The 13,200-nt window shown below is 38.2% G+C and overlaps 1 protein-coding gene across 28 annotated transcripts in view; it reads left to right on the top strand.

Moving 5' to 3' along the window:
• The window catches only part of EPB41 (erythrocyte membrane protein band 4.1), a 212,491-nt gene that overhangs the window by 106,818 nt on the left and 92,473 nt on the right, over positions 1 to 13,200 (top strand). For all 28 annotated transcript variants that reach the window (XM_029228303.1, XM_029228294.1, XM_029228295.1 and 25 more), the window contains 2 exons: positions 4,511 to 4,586; positions 6,658 to 6,876. In XM_029228303.1, coding sequence (XP_029084136.1) covers positions 4,511 to 4,586; positions 6,658 to 6,876 — 295 coding nt within the window. The remainder of the gene's footprint in view (positions 1 to 4,510; positions 4,587 to 6,657; positions 6,877 to 13,200) is intronic.

Raw genomic sequence — 13,200 nt, 5'->3', positions numbered from 1 at the left:
ATATAGAGAGAGAGAGAGAGAGAGAGAGAGAGAGAGAGAGCATGTATTGAATATATATGTATATGTGCACTTAGATGTATCTGTAGTAAATTGCTAGAAGTAGAATAAAAAAGTATGAATGTTTAAATTTGTAATAGATATTCACCAGCAAGATTTTTTCCATATTTCAAAAAATATAGAAAAGAATGGAGGCTAATATAACAAATACCCATGTACCCATCACCCAGAATTAACATGTGTTAACTTTTACATTTAAAATAGAACAGTACAGGTAAGGTTTATCTCCTAGTCCCATCCCCTTCTCTCCCTATCCGTAGAAATCTATTTTCATGAAATTGAGGTGAGTCAGTCCATGTTTTTATATTTTTCCTTCATATATCCATACCCATGTACAATAGATAGTATTGCTTCACCTGTATTTTTGAAATTTCCCTCGGACCTAACAATCCATTTGAACCTTCTATGGTTTATCAGTCTCTCTCCCTTCTCCCAGCTTAATATTTAGCTTTGTTTAACTTCCTTGGTTCTGAATAAGAGAGATCTCCCCTGCTGAGTCAGGCTAGCAACTTCCACCTCCTTCTGGAATAGTATAGAGCAAAAGCAAGAAATCCTTATACCTTCTGAAAAATACTGATACATAAAATAACACAAACTGTGTTTAAGAAATTCTATAGCCCAGGATATGACCCTTCTAAATGTATCCTCCTCTCCTTCCCCTGCAGAAGTCACCACTGCCCTGAATTTTGTGTTAATGATTCCATTGTACTTTTTAATGTTTTTAAAAAATTACCTAATGTATGAATGTATACCTAAAAATATTGTTTTACCTTTCTGAGCATCATATAAATTGAATTATATAACAGTTAATCATTCGTGACTACCTTTTCTTATAAACATGATTTTGGAATTCATCTCAGTTGAAAAGAAAATTTCACAGTGATATCCTCTGAGTTTTTTCTTTTTCTTTTATTTTTGGCTGCACTGTGCGGCTTGTGGGATCCTAGTTTCCCCACCAGGGACTGAAGCCGGGCCCTGGCAGTGAAAGTGCCAAGTCCTAACCACTGGACTGCCAGGGAATTCCTCCTCTGACCTTTTTCTCTTGTATTCTGTTTCATTTTTAAAAATGCTGATTTTGACCCATTAAACTGATTTCACAATGGATCATGATCCACAGTTTAAAAAACCCCACCAGGACTTCCCTGATGGTGCAGTGGTTAAGAATCCGCCTGCCAATGCAGGGGACACAGGTTCGAGCCCTGGTCCAGGAATATTCCACATGCCGTGGAGCATGTGCCACAGCTCTACAGCCTGTGAGCCACAACTACTGAGTCCGAGTGCCACAACTACCGAAGCCCGGGCACCTAGAGCCTGTGCTCTGCAACAAGAGAAGCCCCCGCTTGCTGCAACTAGAGAAAGCCCGCGCACAGCAACAAAGACCCAACGCAGCCAAAAATAAATTAATTAATTAAAAAAAAACCACCCCACTGATTTAGGCTTAAAGTGGAATTGCTAGATTATAGAGTATGTTTATTTTTAGTTTTACCAGATATAGCCAAATTGCTCTCCTTTAAATTGATTGTAATAGTTTACATCCCCACCAATAGTGTATGAGATAGTTCCTGTTTTCCTGTGTACCCAGAAGGCAGGAATTTTTTTTCAATTATTAATTTTAAAAATGTTTGGACACAATTTCAGACTTAAAAGTTGAAATAATGGTACAAAGAATTCCTGGGTGCCCTTCACCCAGATTCCTCAGATGTTAATATTTTACTATTTTATCTTTTCTCTTTATCTACACACACACACACACACACACACACACACACAAAACCTTTTTTCTGAACCATTTAATAGTAAGTTGCATCATAGCAGCGCCATTCACAATAGCCACTTTTTTCTACCCCCAACTTTCACAGTTGCTTTCTATATGTGCTGTTCTTTGCCTTGATTTTTTTTTTTCACTTAACAGTATATAGTGGCAGTGTATCTTTTCTTGCTAAATAAATACATTTAGGTTGTTTCCAGACATTTGCTATTACAAACAATATCTTATACCTGTATCATTTGACCACGTTTAAGTGTATGTTTAGATACATTTATGAAAGTGGAATTGCTAGGTGAAAGAGTATATACATTTTATGTTTTGATAGATATTCTCAATTGTTCTCCATAGTGTTGTACCCGTTTACACTCACATCAGCAGTAGAAGAAAGTGCTTATTTTCCCCACCAATCGTGGGTGTTATCAAGCTTTTTATATCAGTTAGCTCAAAGAGAAAAAAAAATCACACTTTGTAAACTGTTGTTGGTTTACTTTCTTTAATGCTAGTCTTCCTATACTATTAAAAAATTGCCATTTATATATGTTATGAGATAACTGAATTTGTGTTTAAAGTTCTTAAATGCTGAATTCACATTTATTGAACATTCTTTTAGCTGTCTTGTTTCCCATATTGATTTGCTCTAGTCAGTACATTTTTAAAAATAAATTTATTTACTTATAGCTATGTTGGGTCTTCATGCTGCACGTGGGCTTTCTCTAGTTGCAGCGAGCAGGGGCTACTTTTCGTTGTGGTGTGCGGGCTTCTCATTGCGGTGGCTTCTCTTGTTGCGGAGCATGGGCTCTAGGCGCGTGGGCTTCAGTAGTTGTGGCTCATGGGCTCTAGAGCACAGGCTCCGTAGTTGTGGCGCACACGGGCTTTGTTGCTCCGCGGCATGTGGGATCTTACTGGACCAGGGCTCGAACCTGTGTCCCCTGCACTGGCAGGTGGATTCTTAACCACTGTGCCACCAGGGAAGCCCTCTAGCCAATACATTTTTTATAGGTAGCATAGAAGTCATCTTTTTTTAATGTCTATATGGGAATTATAAGTTAACAATGATTAGATTATTAACATATCATAATCATAACAACAGATGGTATTTTACAGTATTTGAACTGTAAATATTGCCTCTCCATCCCCTTACCCTTTTTATGAGAAACAATTATGGGGTTGGTTTCCTAAGTTCCATTTAAAGTTTCTGGGATATGAAACATTAGAAGTGAGTTAATGGTAAACATTAGGATTGAGTAGATTTGAGACAAGTTTGTTTTATTGTCTGGAATTTGCCTTTTAGTTCAAATTTTGAAGGAAAATATCAACCATTTCCAAGGGACTCCTGTATTAAATATTTTAGCATGCTTAAAACTGCATATTCATTAAGACATTTAAACTATTTCAAATTTTAATTTGCATATGGTCATTGGCAGCCAATAGCAATAAAAATGATATTTGGAGATGAAATGCTGTGAATGCAAAACAGAACAATGTTTGAAACACAGATGTTTGTTATAGGGTAGTAGAGTCCAATGGTTAAAAGCATGGGATTTGGGGTAAGAGAACCCTGGATTCACTAGCTATGTATTTTCTTAAGCCTCTGTTTCTTCATAAATAAAATGAACTAATAGTAGCACCTACCTGTATGTAAGAGGGCTAGCTTAGTACCTGGCATGCAGTAAGTACTGAACAAAATGTATCTCTTAGCATCATAACCAATCATACTTATTTCTTTTTTTTTTTTTTTTTTTTTTTTGCTGTATGCGGGCCTCTCACTGTTGCGGCCTCTCCTGTTGCGGAGCACAGGCTCTGGACGCGCAGGCTCAGTGGCCACGGCTCACGGGCCTAGCTGCTCCACGGCATGTGGGATCTTCCCGGACCGGGGCACGAACCTGTGTCCCCTGTATCAGCAGGCGGACTCTCAACCACTGCGCCACCAGGGAAGCCCAATCGTAACTTATTTATAACTGAGACCAGGCCCTACTCTTTGGGAAACTGTCATGTTAGAAAAACCTTGAAGGGGTAGCACTTAGCTGGAAAAATTGAAATGCATTCTCCACTTAACTTTTACTCACAATCTCTGATTTTCATTGTAGATAAAAAGTATGAAACACTTGTATGAGTCTTAGGATTAAATCCTTGTAGTTTTCATACCTAAAATATTTTCATTAGAGCTATAGTTTCTAAGAGCCACCTGTATTGCCTCTTCCTTCTTATTTCTAAAATAATCTCCTAATCTCACCCATATTCTCACCCATATTAATGGGAAGAATGCTTTTGTTTATTTGAGATAATGTTGAGAGATGTCACAAATAAATAATGCCAACACCAAAAGAAAACATCCATGGATCACTTTGAATGACCTCTGAGGACCCAGAGTGGTATATAGATCACATTTTGAAAACCATTGCTACAAACATGTTCACCTATAGGATGGTTTCCTTTATGTTATTTTGCTTATAATGTTTTATAAACAAAACTATTAAGTCGGGTAAAACAAATGAGATACTCTTAGATGGTGTCTAAACAACTTTCTTCTTTTTCTTTTTTAAATAAAAATAATATTTCACCCACAAAGCGTGAAAGTATTAGGACACTTCAAGAAAAAAAAGATTTTTTTGAATATTTTTAGGTATTTCTAACAACCAGAAACTTAGGCATAAGCATAAAATTCTTTTGTGTTTATTTTTACAGGTGTCCCTTGGAATTTCACATTTAATGTAAAGTTTTATCCACCTGACCCAGCACAGTTAACAGAAGATATAACAAGGTAAATAATTTATTAATAGTTAAATATGTAATAAGTAATCTCATTATCATAAGCTCTGGGAATTTCTCCATTCAGAATTGAAGAAAAATCATGAGCTATTAAACCTAAGATAAAAAGTTTCTGGTCACTTCAAGGCAGGCTTGCAAATAAGTGATCCTAAAAGCCTCAAATATCTGTGACTCGCCTGGAGAAAATTGGTAGGGAATTAACCTTGCTTATCATGGGTATTGTGCCATGCTGTGGACAGGGAACCTATAAACCATACGATCCTCCAAAGGACAAGAGACAAATATAGTGGCAAAACAGCTCTGCCGTTTTTTTGTTTGTTTTAAATACTCCTCTCACACCATGCTGTTTCTTAAGGGATCAAAAAAACTAAAGTCTCAGTGTTACTATTTTTTTCTTCCTATTCCCCTTTTAAATTGTATAATTAGGTACGTGGACTGAACATTCCTCAGTAATTTTTTTTTTTCTTTCTTTTTTGCGGTACGCGGGCCTCTCACTGTTGTGGCCTCTCCCGTTGCGGAGCACAGGCTCCGGACGCGCAGGCTCAGCGGCCATGGCTCACGGGCCTAGCCTTTCCACAGCATGCAGGATCCTCCCAGACCGGGGCACGAACCCGTGTCCCCTGCACTGGCAGGTGGACTCTCAACCACTGCGCCACCAGGGAAGCCCCCTCAGTAATTTTTGAGCCCACTTAATTTATGAAATAAATCTTGTACTGTTTAAAAATAGCTTACTGATTCCTTTTTAAGAAAGTGGCCTTTATTGGATTCTATATAAATACTGAATATTAGCAAAAAAGCAAAAAGGAAAAACAGTATATAGTAAAGAATACTACTCTACGTATGTATATCCATAGCATCTTGCATAGAGCCTTATACGTAGTAGGTATTTGGCAAATGTTTGTTCAATTGAATTGTTGGTTGTTGAGAAACTGCTTTCTAATTCTGATTTTGCTGTCAACTATCTGATTTCAGACAAATATACACTCTCTAGGCTTCAGTTTTCATCTCTCTCAAATAAGAATAGCATAAGACTATTAAAAGGTCTGCTTGTTAAGTACTGTGAAATGTCTGTGGCATTTGAAAAAATTATTCTTTGTCCAGTTATCCTTAGTACATTCTTGAAGTTGAGATGCAATATCTCTGCCTGAAAAAATTGTCTTGGTTATTGCTTTTTCACAGGTAATATTTGTCTCTTAGAGTTGCTAATTATTCATCTTTCTTCATTAAGGTTTATTATATATACAACAAAACAAATCCCTAAAAATCTGTACTAATTACCTACATTTTAGAAGAGTTTAAGATTCTTATGGTTTGATTGGCATTGCTCTGACTTTTTAAAAAAGATGTATGTAGTGACTAATCATAGATAGCAAAAATGATTGCTGGTGCATATGTTGTTCAGCATCTAATTATGGTCAAGTCAAAGATATGATTCTAATCAATATAGGAGTTTTCAATTTAATCATACCTCCCAGCTTTCCTGTTTGGTAAGAGTCTGAACTGGTTAACCCAGTCAGAACAAGGGCTAAGGAGGTCATGGCCATGGGTGTGAATACCATATGGTGTGTCTGACATATGTTGGGTCACTCAGTTTGTTGGACTTAACTGTTTCAACCTTCATCTGAATTCCCTATAGTTTAGCATACAGGTGGAATCGGTCTTACAAGATGATAGTGTGTGGAAGGCTGCATGCAATTTAAGCCCATCTTGGAGGAAAAACATACCAAAGAACGTTCATATCCTAGTGAAAATGTATCAGTAATGTCATCTTTGTATATGAAGGGCAGTATCTACGCATTTGGCAAAGCAACGTGATAGAAAAGAAAGGACCCAATTTGGGGGCCAAGCAGCCTTTATTACTATCTGACATTGAAATAGTACAATGAACAACCATATACCCTCTACCTAACTGAACGATTATTAATATTATCTCATATTTACTTAATCATTCTTTTTCTTTCTCCATCCCTACCTCTCTCTCCCGTTTTCTTCCTTTTTCTCTCTCTGTATTTTGTTATTGTTTTTGTTGCTGACATGGTAACATCTTTTCTCTTTGGCTGTAGGTATTATTTATGTCTTCAACTTCGGCAGGACATAGTTGCAGGACGTCTGCCCTGTTCATTTGCAACCTTAGCATTATTAGGTTCTTATACCATCCAGTCTGAGCTGGGAGACTATGACCCAGAACTCCATGGTGCAGATTATGTTAGTGATTTTAAACTGGCCCCAAATCAGACCAAGGAACTTGAAGAGAAGGTCATGGAACTGCATAAGTCATACAGGTAAATATGTCTCCAGGATTTGTTCTGTGTTTACTTTGACAGTAAGTTTAAACCCTTGATCTGGAATTGATTTAGTGTTTGCCTTAGTGGGAACTGGTGCCATAGAAAGAGTCAGCTTGAGCTCAGTTCCCTCCCAATTCATTGGGCAAGTCATTTAAACCCTCTGAACCTCAGTTTTCTCATCAGAGTAATAGGTGTTGCATTGTTGGATGAAAACTACATGAGGTAATATATGTAAAGCACTAAGCACAGTATCTGGCACATAGTAGGTGCTCAATAAATGGTAGCTATTATTATTATTGCCTTACCTTTTTTTTTTTTCCAGATTTTAAATGTATTATGCTGTATTAGATGCCTTGAGATCTTTAGAGCAGAGGTTCTTAACTTGGGGTCTATGTACATGGATAGACTTCAGAGGGCCCATGAAACCCCTGAAGGTATTTTTAAAAGTCTTTATTGAATTCACTAATTTTTTTTTTCATGGAAATAATTTGTTAATGTTGGGAGGTATAACACAGTGATCAAGAACAAGTTCAGACTGAGCTGGGTTGAATTCTTGGCTCTGCTTGGTCCTGGCCTGTGACCTTGGGTAATTCACTTAATCTCTCTGAGCCTCAGTTTCCTTATATGTCTGATAGAGATCATTACCTCAGAGGAAATAGGGTGAGCCATAGGATTAAAAAAGGTAATATGTGTAAAAAGTTAATACAATGTCTTACATAGTAAAAATTCAATAAATGTTAGCTAATATTAAAGTCCCAGAAAAATTTGTGTTTCTTGCTACCAAACATCCCATTGTTATTTGAGTGACTTGTTACAGCTAAATTTTACAAGCTGCCTTAGCATATTAAGGAGACTGATCTTGGCCTTGAGTTGGTACCCTGAATTATGTTAGCATGAGTTAGGCTAGGATGCCCCAAAGGGTCATACTGCTGAGAAGTCCAGAGTGGTCTTAGTAGGCTTTTCATGGTAGGAACAAGTATTCTGTATGGCCGTTGAGCCATCTTATTTTCCTTAGAGTGGTTCCAATAGGATTGCATGGATTGAGATGCCTTAAATGAGAGAGTTTGAACTCAAGGTGCCCCAATTCTGGCCTTATTCCCCCTGTAGGTTCCGGTCCCACAGTCATAAGAACCATAATGAGGACTTTAAAGTCTACAACCTACATAGCAATAGTCTTATAACTATCACCTTACTCTCCTGAGGTCACACTGTTTCTACAGGGAACTGCCGAGGTTTGCTTTTCAAGTATGAGCATATACATTACAATGCTCTGATATCTAAGACCACTAATATATCACTTTCAACTAGGTGATGATTGTAACTTAAGCATGTTGTATTGTCCTTAAATAGGTTTTTAATATACTTATTTATATTCTGATTACGATTCTAGAAATATATATATATATATATATACATAAAATATATAATTACATACATATAAATACAAAAGCAAGTAGTGGAAAGAAGCAATCAATTAAAATAATTTGATTTGTTAAAATGTCAGGATTGTAGGGAAATGGTTTTTTTTCTAATAATTTAAAAATAATTTTTATTGGTAGTGTAATCTTTGAGCAATCAATAAAATGGTGAAAGAAAATATTCTGCTGCCGCTGTGGAGCAAAACAGCAGAAAATAGTGGTATCAGATTATGATTGATACCTAACTTCTGTCTCTGACTTTTTCTTTTTTTTTTTTTGCGGTACGCGGGCCTCTCACTATTGTGGCCTCTCCTGTTGCGGAGCACAGGCTCAGCGGTCATGGCTCACGGGCCCAGCCGCTCGGCAGCATGTGGGATCTTCCCAGACCAGGGCACGAACCCGTGTCCCCTGCATCGGCAGGCAGACTCTCAACCACTGCGCCACCAGGGAAGCCCTTTTTTTTTTTTTTAAGGAGCCCCAGTTTATCTATCACTCAGCTTCCACAGTTATTACCCCCGTAGCTTTTTTCAGTCATTTATTCCCCTCCATATTTTTCCCCGACAGTATTTTAAAGCAAGTCATATCATTTCACCCATAAAAACTTAAGTATCTACCAGGATACAGACTTTAAGAACACAATACAACTATCACACCTAATAAAATTAACACTAATTCTTTAATATCTGATGATTCTTTTAATGGTTATTTGATCATAATAAAATTTCAGGTTTGGGAGGACTTTATAGTCTTAATCTCATGCAATGCTTGATTCTCCTTTATAGCATTGTTACATAATCATCATAACATTATAAGCAGCTAATTATTGTGTGTCTGTTATTATGTGCCAGATACTATGCTAGGCACTTTATGTATAATATCATATTTAACCTTTATAATCACCCTTTGAATTAGGCCAGCTCTTTTCTTTCTTTTATTTTTATAAATTTACTTATTTTTGGCTGTGTTGGGTCTTTGATGCTGCACGCCGGCTTTCTCTAGTTGCTGCGAGCGGGGGCTACTCTTCGTTGCTGCACGGGCTTCTCATTGCAGTGGCTTCTCTTTTTGCGGAGCTCGGGCTCTAGGCGCATGGGCTTCAGTAGCTGTGGCTCCCGGGCTCTAGAGCGCAGGCTCAGTGGTTGTGGCGCACGGGCTTAGTTGCTCCGTGGCATGTGGGATCTTCCTGGACCAGGGCTCGAACCCGTGTTCCCTGCATTGGCAGGCAGATTGTTAACCACTGTACCACCAGGGAAGTCCCAGGCCAGCTCTTTTCATATGGTGTTGTTTTACAGACTGCTGGCAGTCTCCAAGATTCTTTTTTTTTTCCGTGTATTTATTTATTTTTGGCTGCATTGGGTCTTCGTTGCTGTGCACGGGCTTTCTCTAGTTGTGGCGAGCGGGAGCTACTCTTCGTTGAGGTGCGCAGGCTTTTTATTGTGTTGGCTTCTCTTGTTGTGGAGCATGGGCTCCAGGCATGCGGGCTTCAGTAGTTGTGGCGCGTGGGCTCAGTATTTGTGGCTCGCGGGCTCTAGAGTGCAGGCTCAGTAATTGTGGCACATGGGCTTAGTTGCTCTGCGGCATGTGGGATCTGCCCGGACCAGGGCTCGAACCCGCGTCCCCTGCATTGACAGGCGGATTCTTAACCACTGCGCCACCAGGGAAGCCCAGTCTCCAAGATTCTGTTAAGGGGTCCATGAGGTCAAAATTGTTTTCATAATAATACTAAGATATTATTTGCCCATTTCACTGTGTTGAAATGGTGGAGCACAAATCAAAGCAATGGCACCAGACTGTACTACTAGTCATTATATGCTTCACCAACATTCACTTTTATTTTTATTTATTTATTTATTTAAATTTTCCATTGTAGCCCTTTTTTAATATTGGCTTTATTTATTTTTCTTATTTTTGGCTGCATGGGGTCTTCATTGCTGCACACGGGTTTCTCTAGTTGTGGTGAGTGGGGGTTACTCTTCGTTACTGTGTGCGGCCTTCTCATTGCGGTGGCTTCTCTTGTTGCACAGCACGGGCTTCTAGGCATGAGGGCTTCAGTAGTTGCAGCATACGGGCTCAGTAGTTGTGGCTCGCGAGCTCTAGAGCACAGACTCAGTAGTTGTGGCGCACGGGATTAGTTGCTTCGTGGCATGTGGGATCTTCCCGGACCAGGCCGCGAATGCATGTCCCCTGCATTGTCAGGCAGATTCTTAACCACTGTGCCACCAGGGAAGTCTCACACTTTTACTTTTTAACTTGCAGTTAAAAATTAAAAAGTAAAATAAAATATTTTTAAACCTGCCAATTCACTTAAAAATTTTCATGATGAAGCAGTAAAGAGTATTGATTTTATTAAATCTGAAATACATCCTGTTTAATATTCTGTGTGATTTAATGGGAGGTACATAGAAAGCACTTCTGCTGCATACTGAGGTACTCGTCTTGAAGAAAAGCACGTGTGTAATTGTTTTGAGTTCTCAGCTGCATTAGGCAGTTTTTTAATGCAACTCCTTTTTTACTTGAAAAAGTGACTGATTATTCAGACTTGGTTATTTGGCATACATTTCCTCAAAAATGAAATGAGCCAGTCCTTTAAGGATTGGTGAATGACTGATAGTATTTGTTGCTAATGACAAAATTCAAGCTTTCAAATGAAAATTAGAATTTTGGAAAATTTGTATTTGCCATCATGATCTTGACAGGTTCCAAATACTTAAACGACTTTTCTGATGAAGTTGGTGATTATTTTAATGAATGTGATTCTTTTCTTTTAATATCGTGCAATGAAATGTGTCAACATTTGGAAAACTTGCATTACTCAGCCAACCAGTATTTTTCAGATATGAAATGCATGATGTTACAAAATCATGCATCTGTATAAAAGACCCATTCAAAATGCAAGATAGACCAATGGATTTTAATGTAATATGGTACAAAAAGTTCACTGATATGTTTTCAGATTTCACACTGCAACTAACCTTTAGGAAACAGCCATTGTTAAGTTTTGGTGTAGTATCAAAGAAGAATATTTTTAATCATCAATTCTTCCTTTTCCAACTACATATCTGTGTGAGATCAGGTTTCTTCATATATTACAACCATACAAAATATTGCAACAGATTGAACACAGAAGCAGGTAGGAAAATCTAGCTGTCTTCTAAGCCGCACATTAAAGAAAATTTGTAGGGCTTCCCTGGTGGCTCAGTGCTTGAGAGTCCGCCTGCCGATGCAAGGGACGCGGGTTCGTGCCCTGGCCCGGGAGGATCCCACATGCCGCGGAGCGGCTGGGCCCGTGGGCCATGGCCACTGGGCCTGCGCGTCCGGAGCCTGTGCTCCGCGGCGGGAGAGGCCACAGCAGGGAGAGGCCCGCATACCGCAAAAAAAAAAAAAAAAATTGTAAATATGTAAAGCAGTGTCACTCCTTAACTACATTTGGGGAAAATACTGTTATTTTTCACACAAAAAAATTTTCATGTTAAAACATGAGTCGTTTATTGTTATTCATTAAGTTCCCTACATACAAACGAGTTCCCTTTGGAGAGAGTATTCGTAAGTCCAATTTGTTGGTAAGTCCAACAAAGTTAGCCTAGGTACCCAACTAACACAATCGGCTATATACTGTTGCTTTTACGCTTGCTTCTGGACATCCTGGGCTTGAAATAAAGACACTCTACTGCTATACTCTACAGTACTGTACAAAGTACACAAAAGCACAACCACTTGTAGAGAATGCAAGCACGTGACAATGTATGCCAGACATGTGCACTAACTTACGTGATTGGACATGCAAACGCACATTCACATCTTTGAAAGTTCGCAACTTGAAGGTTCATAAGTAGGGGACTTACTGTTCTTTAAAGATTTAATCAATAGTTTTCAATTTTATTAGTTTTAATTTCTAATATAGTAAATATTGATAGAAATAACTCACATTAAAAAAACTCTTCAGAGTCCTCAGTAATTATTGAGAGTGAAGGGATCCTGAGGTCAAAAATTTGAGAACCCCTGAGTTAGGCAGTAAGACTAAAACCTGGGCTGTGAAGTCCGCCTGTCTTGCTTTGAATTCAGGCTCCATTCCTTATTAGCTTTATGACTCAGTAAGTTATTTAAACTCTCTAAGTTTCAGTTTTTTCATCGGAAAAATAAGGCTGATGATGTGAATTTTGTGATTGTTAAATTAGAAATTCATGTAAAGTGCTTTGCACAATGATTCTTATTCCATTTTACAAGTAATGAATGTGAGTCTGGGTTTAGAGAAATGCTCTTTGGAACTAACTGAGTTTAAACCCAAATAGGTGAAACGATCTCAGAGGACAGGTGGATATGGTCCACTTGATGTTCTGTGAGGTATACAGATAGAAATTGAACAATAATCGATCTCCATGATTAGAAAATTTAGAGGTCTGTTATCTTGGAATTTACTTGCTCCTTTTTGGAAAGATTGGCAATCCTCACAAACAGAAAGCAAAATGGAAATTTTAATTATGTCCAACAACGTGACATTTTAACCAGTCCAAAGAGACTTCTGCTTAGGCAGAAGCATTTACTATGCATTGGAAAATACAAGTAAATACTACTCTGCTCCTCAGATAAATAGAAGATAGCCTACGTACATGGAATTCTTAGTAGTGGCCCTTTGCCTAGACAGAGACCGTGAAGCTATAATTAACACTAAATTTACAATAGCAAATCAAGCTTTAAAACGAATTGTCCTCCATTTATGGGGACTAAGATGGTATGTAAAGTTGTCAGTTGTCCCCCACTTAATTATTTGAAACCACAGTCCTTAATTAGAAGATGCAACAACATTATTAAAAGGCTGTCACAACCCCGCCAGATGAAAACTGCTGACCACAAGCATGTAGATCCCAAATTGGCTGAAACCAGAAGATGGATGATGCTTGAAACTTCA

Source organism: Monodon monoceros, unplaced genomic scaffold (genome assembly GCF_005190385.1).
Source record: "Monodon monoceros isolate NGI ecotype Baffin Bay Population unplaced genomic scaffold, NGI_Narwhal_1 Super_Scaffold_18, whole genome shotgun sequence".
Lineage (NCBI taxonomy): Eukaryota > Metazoa > Chordata > Mammalia > Artiodactyla > Monodontidae > Monodon > Monodon monoceros.
The sequence above is the reverse complement of the archived record's forward strand: the minus strand, read 5'-3'. Positions and strand labels throughout refer to the sequence as shown.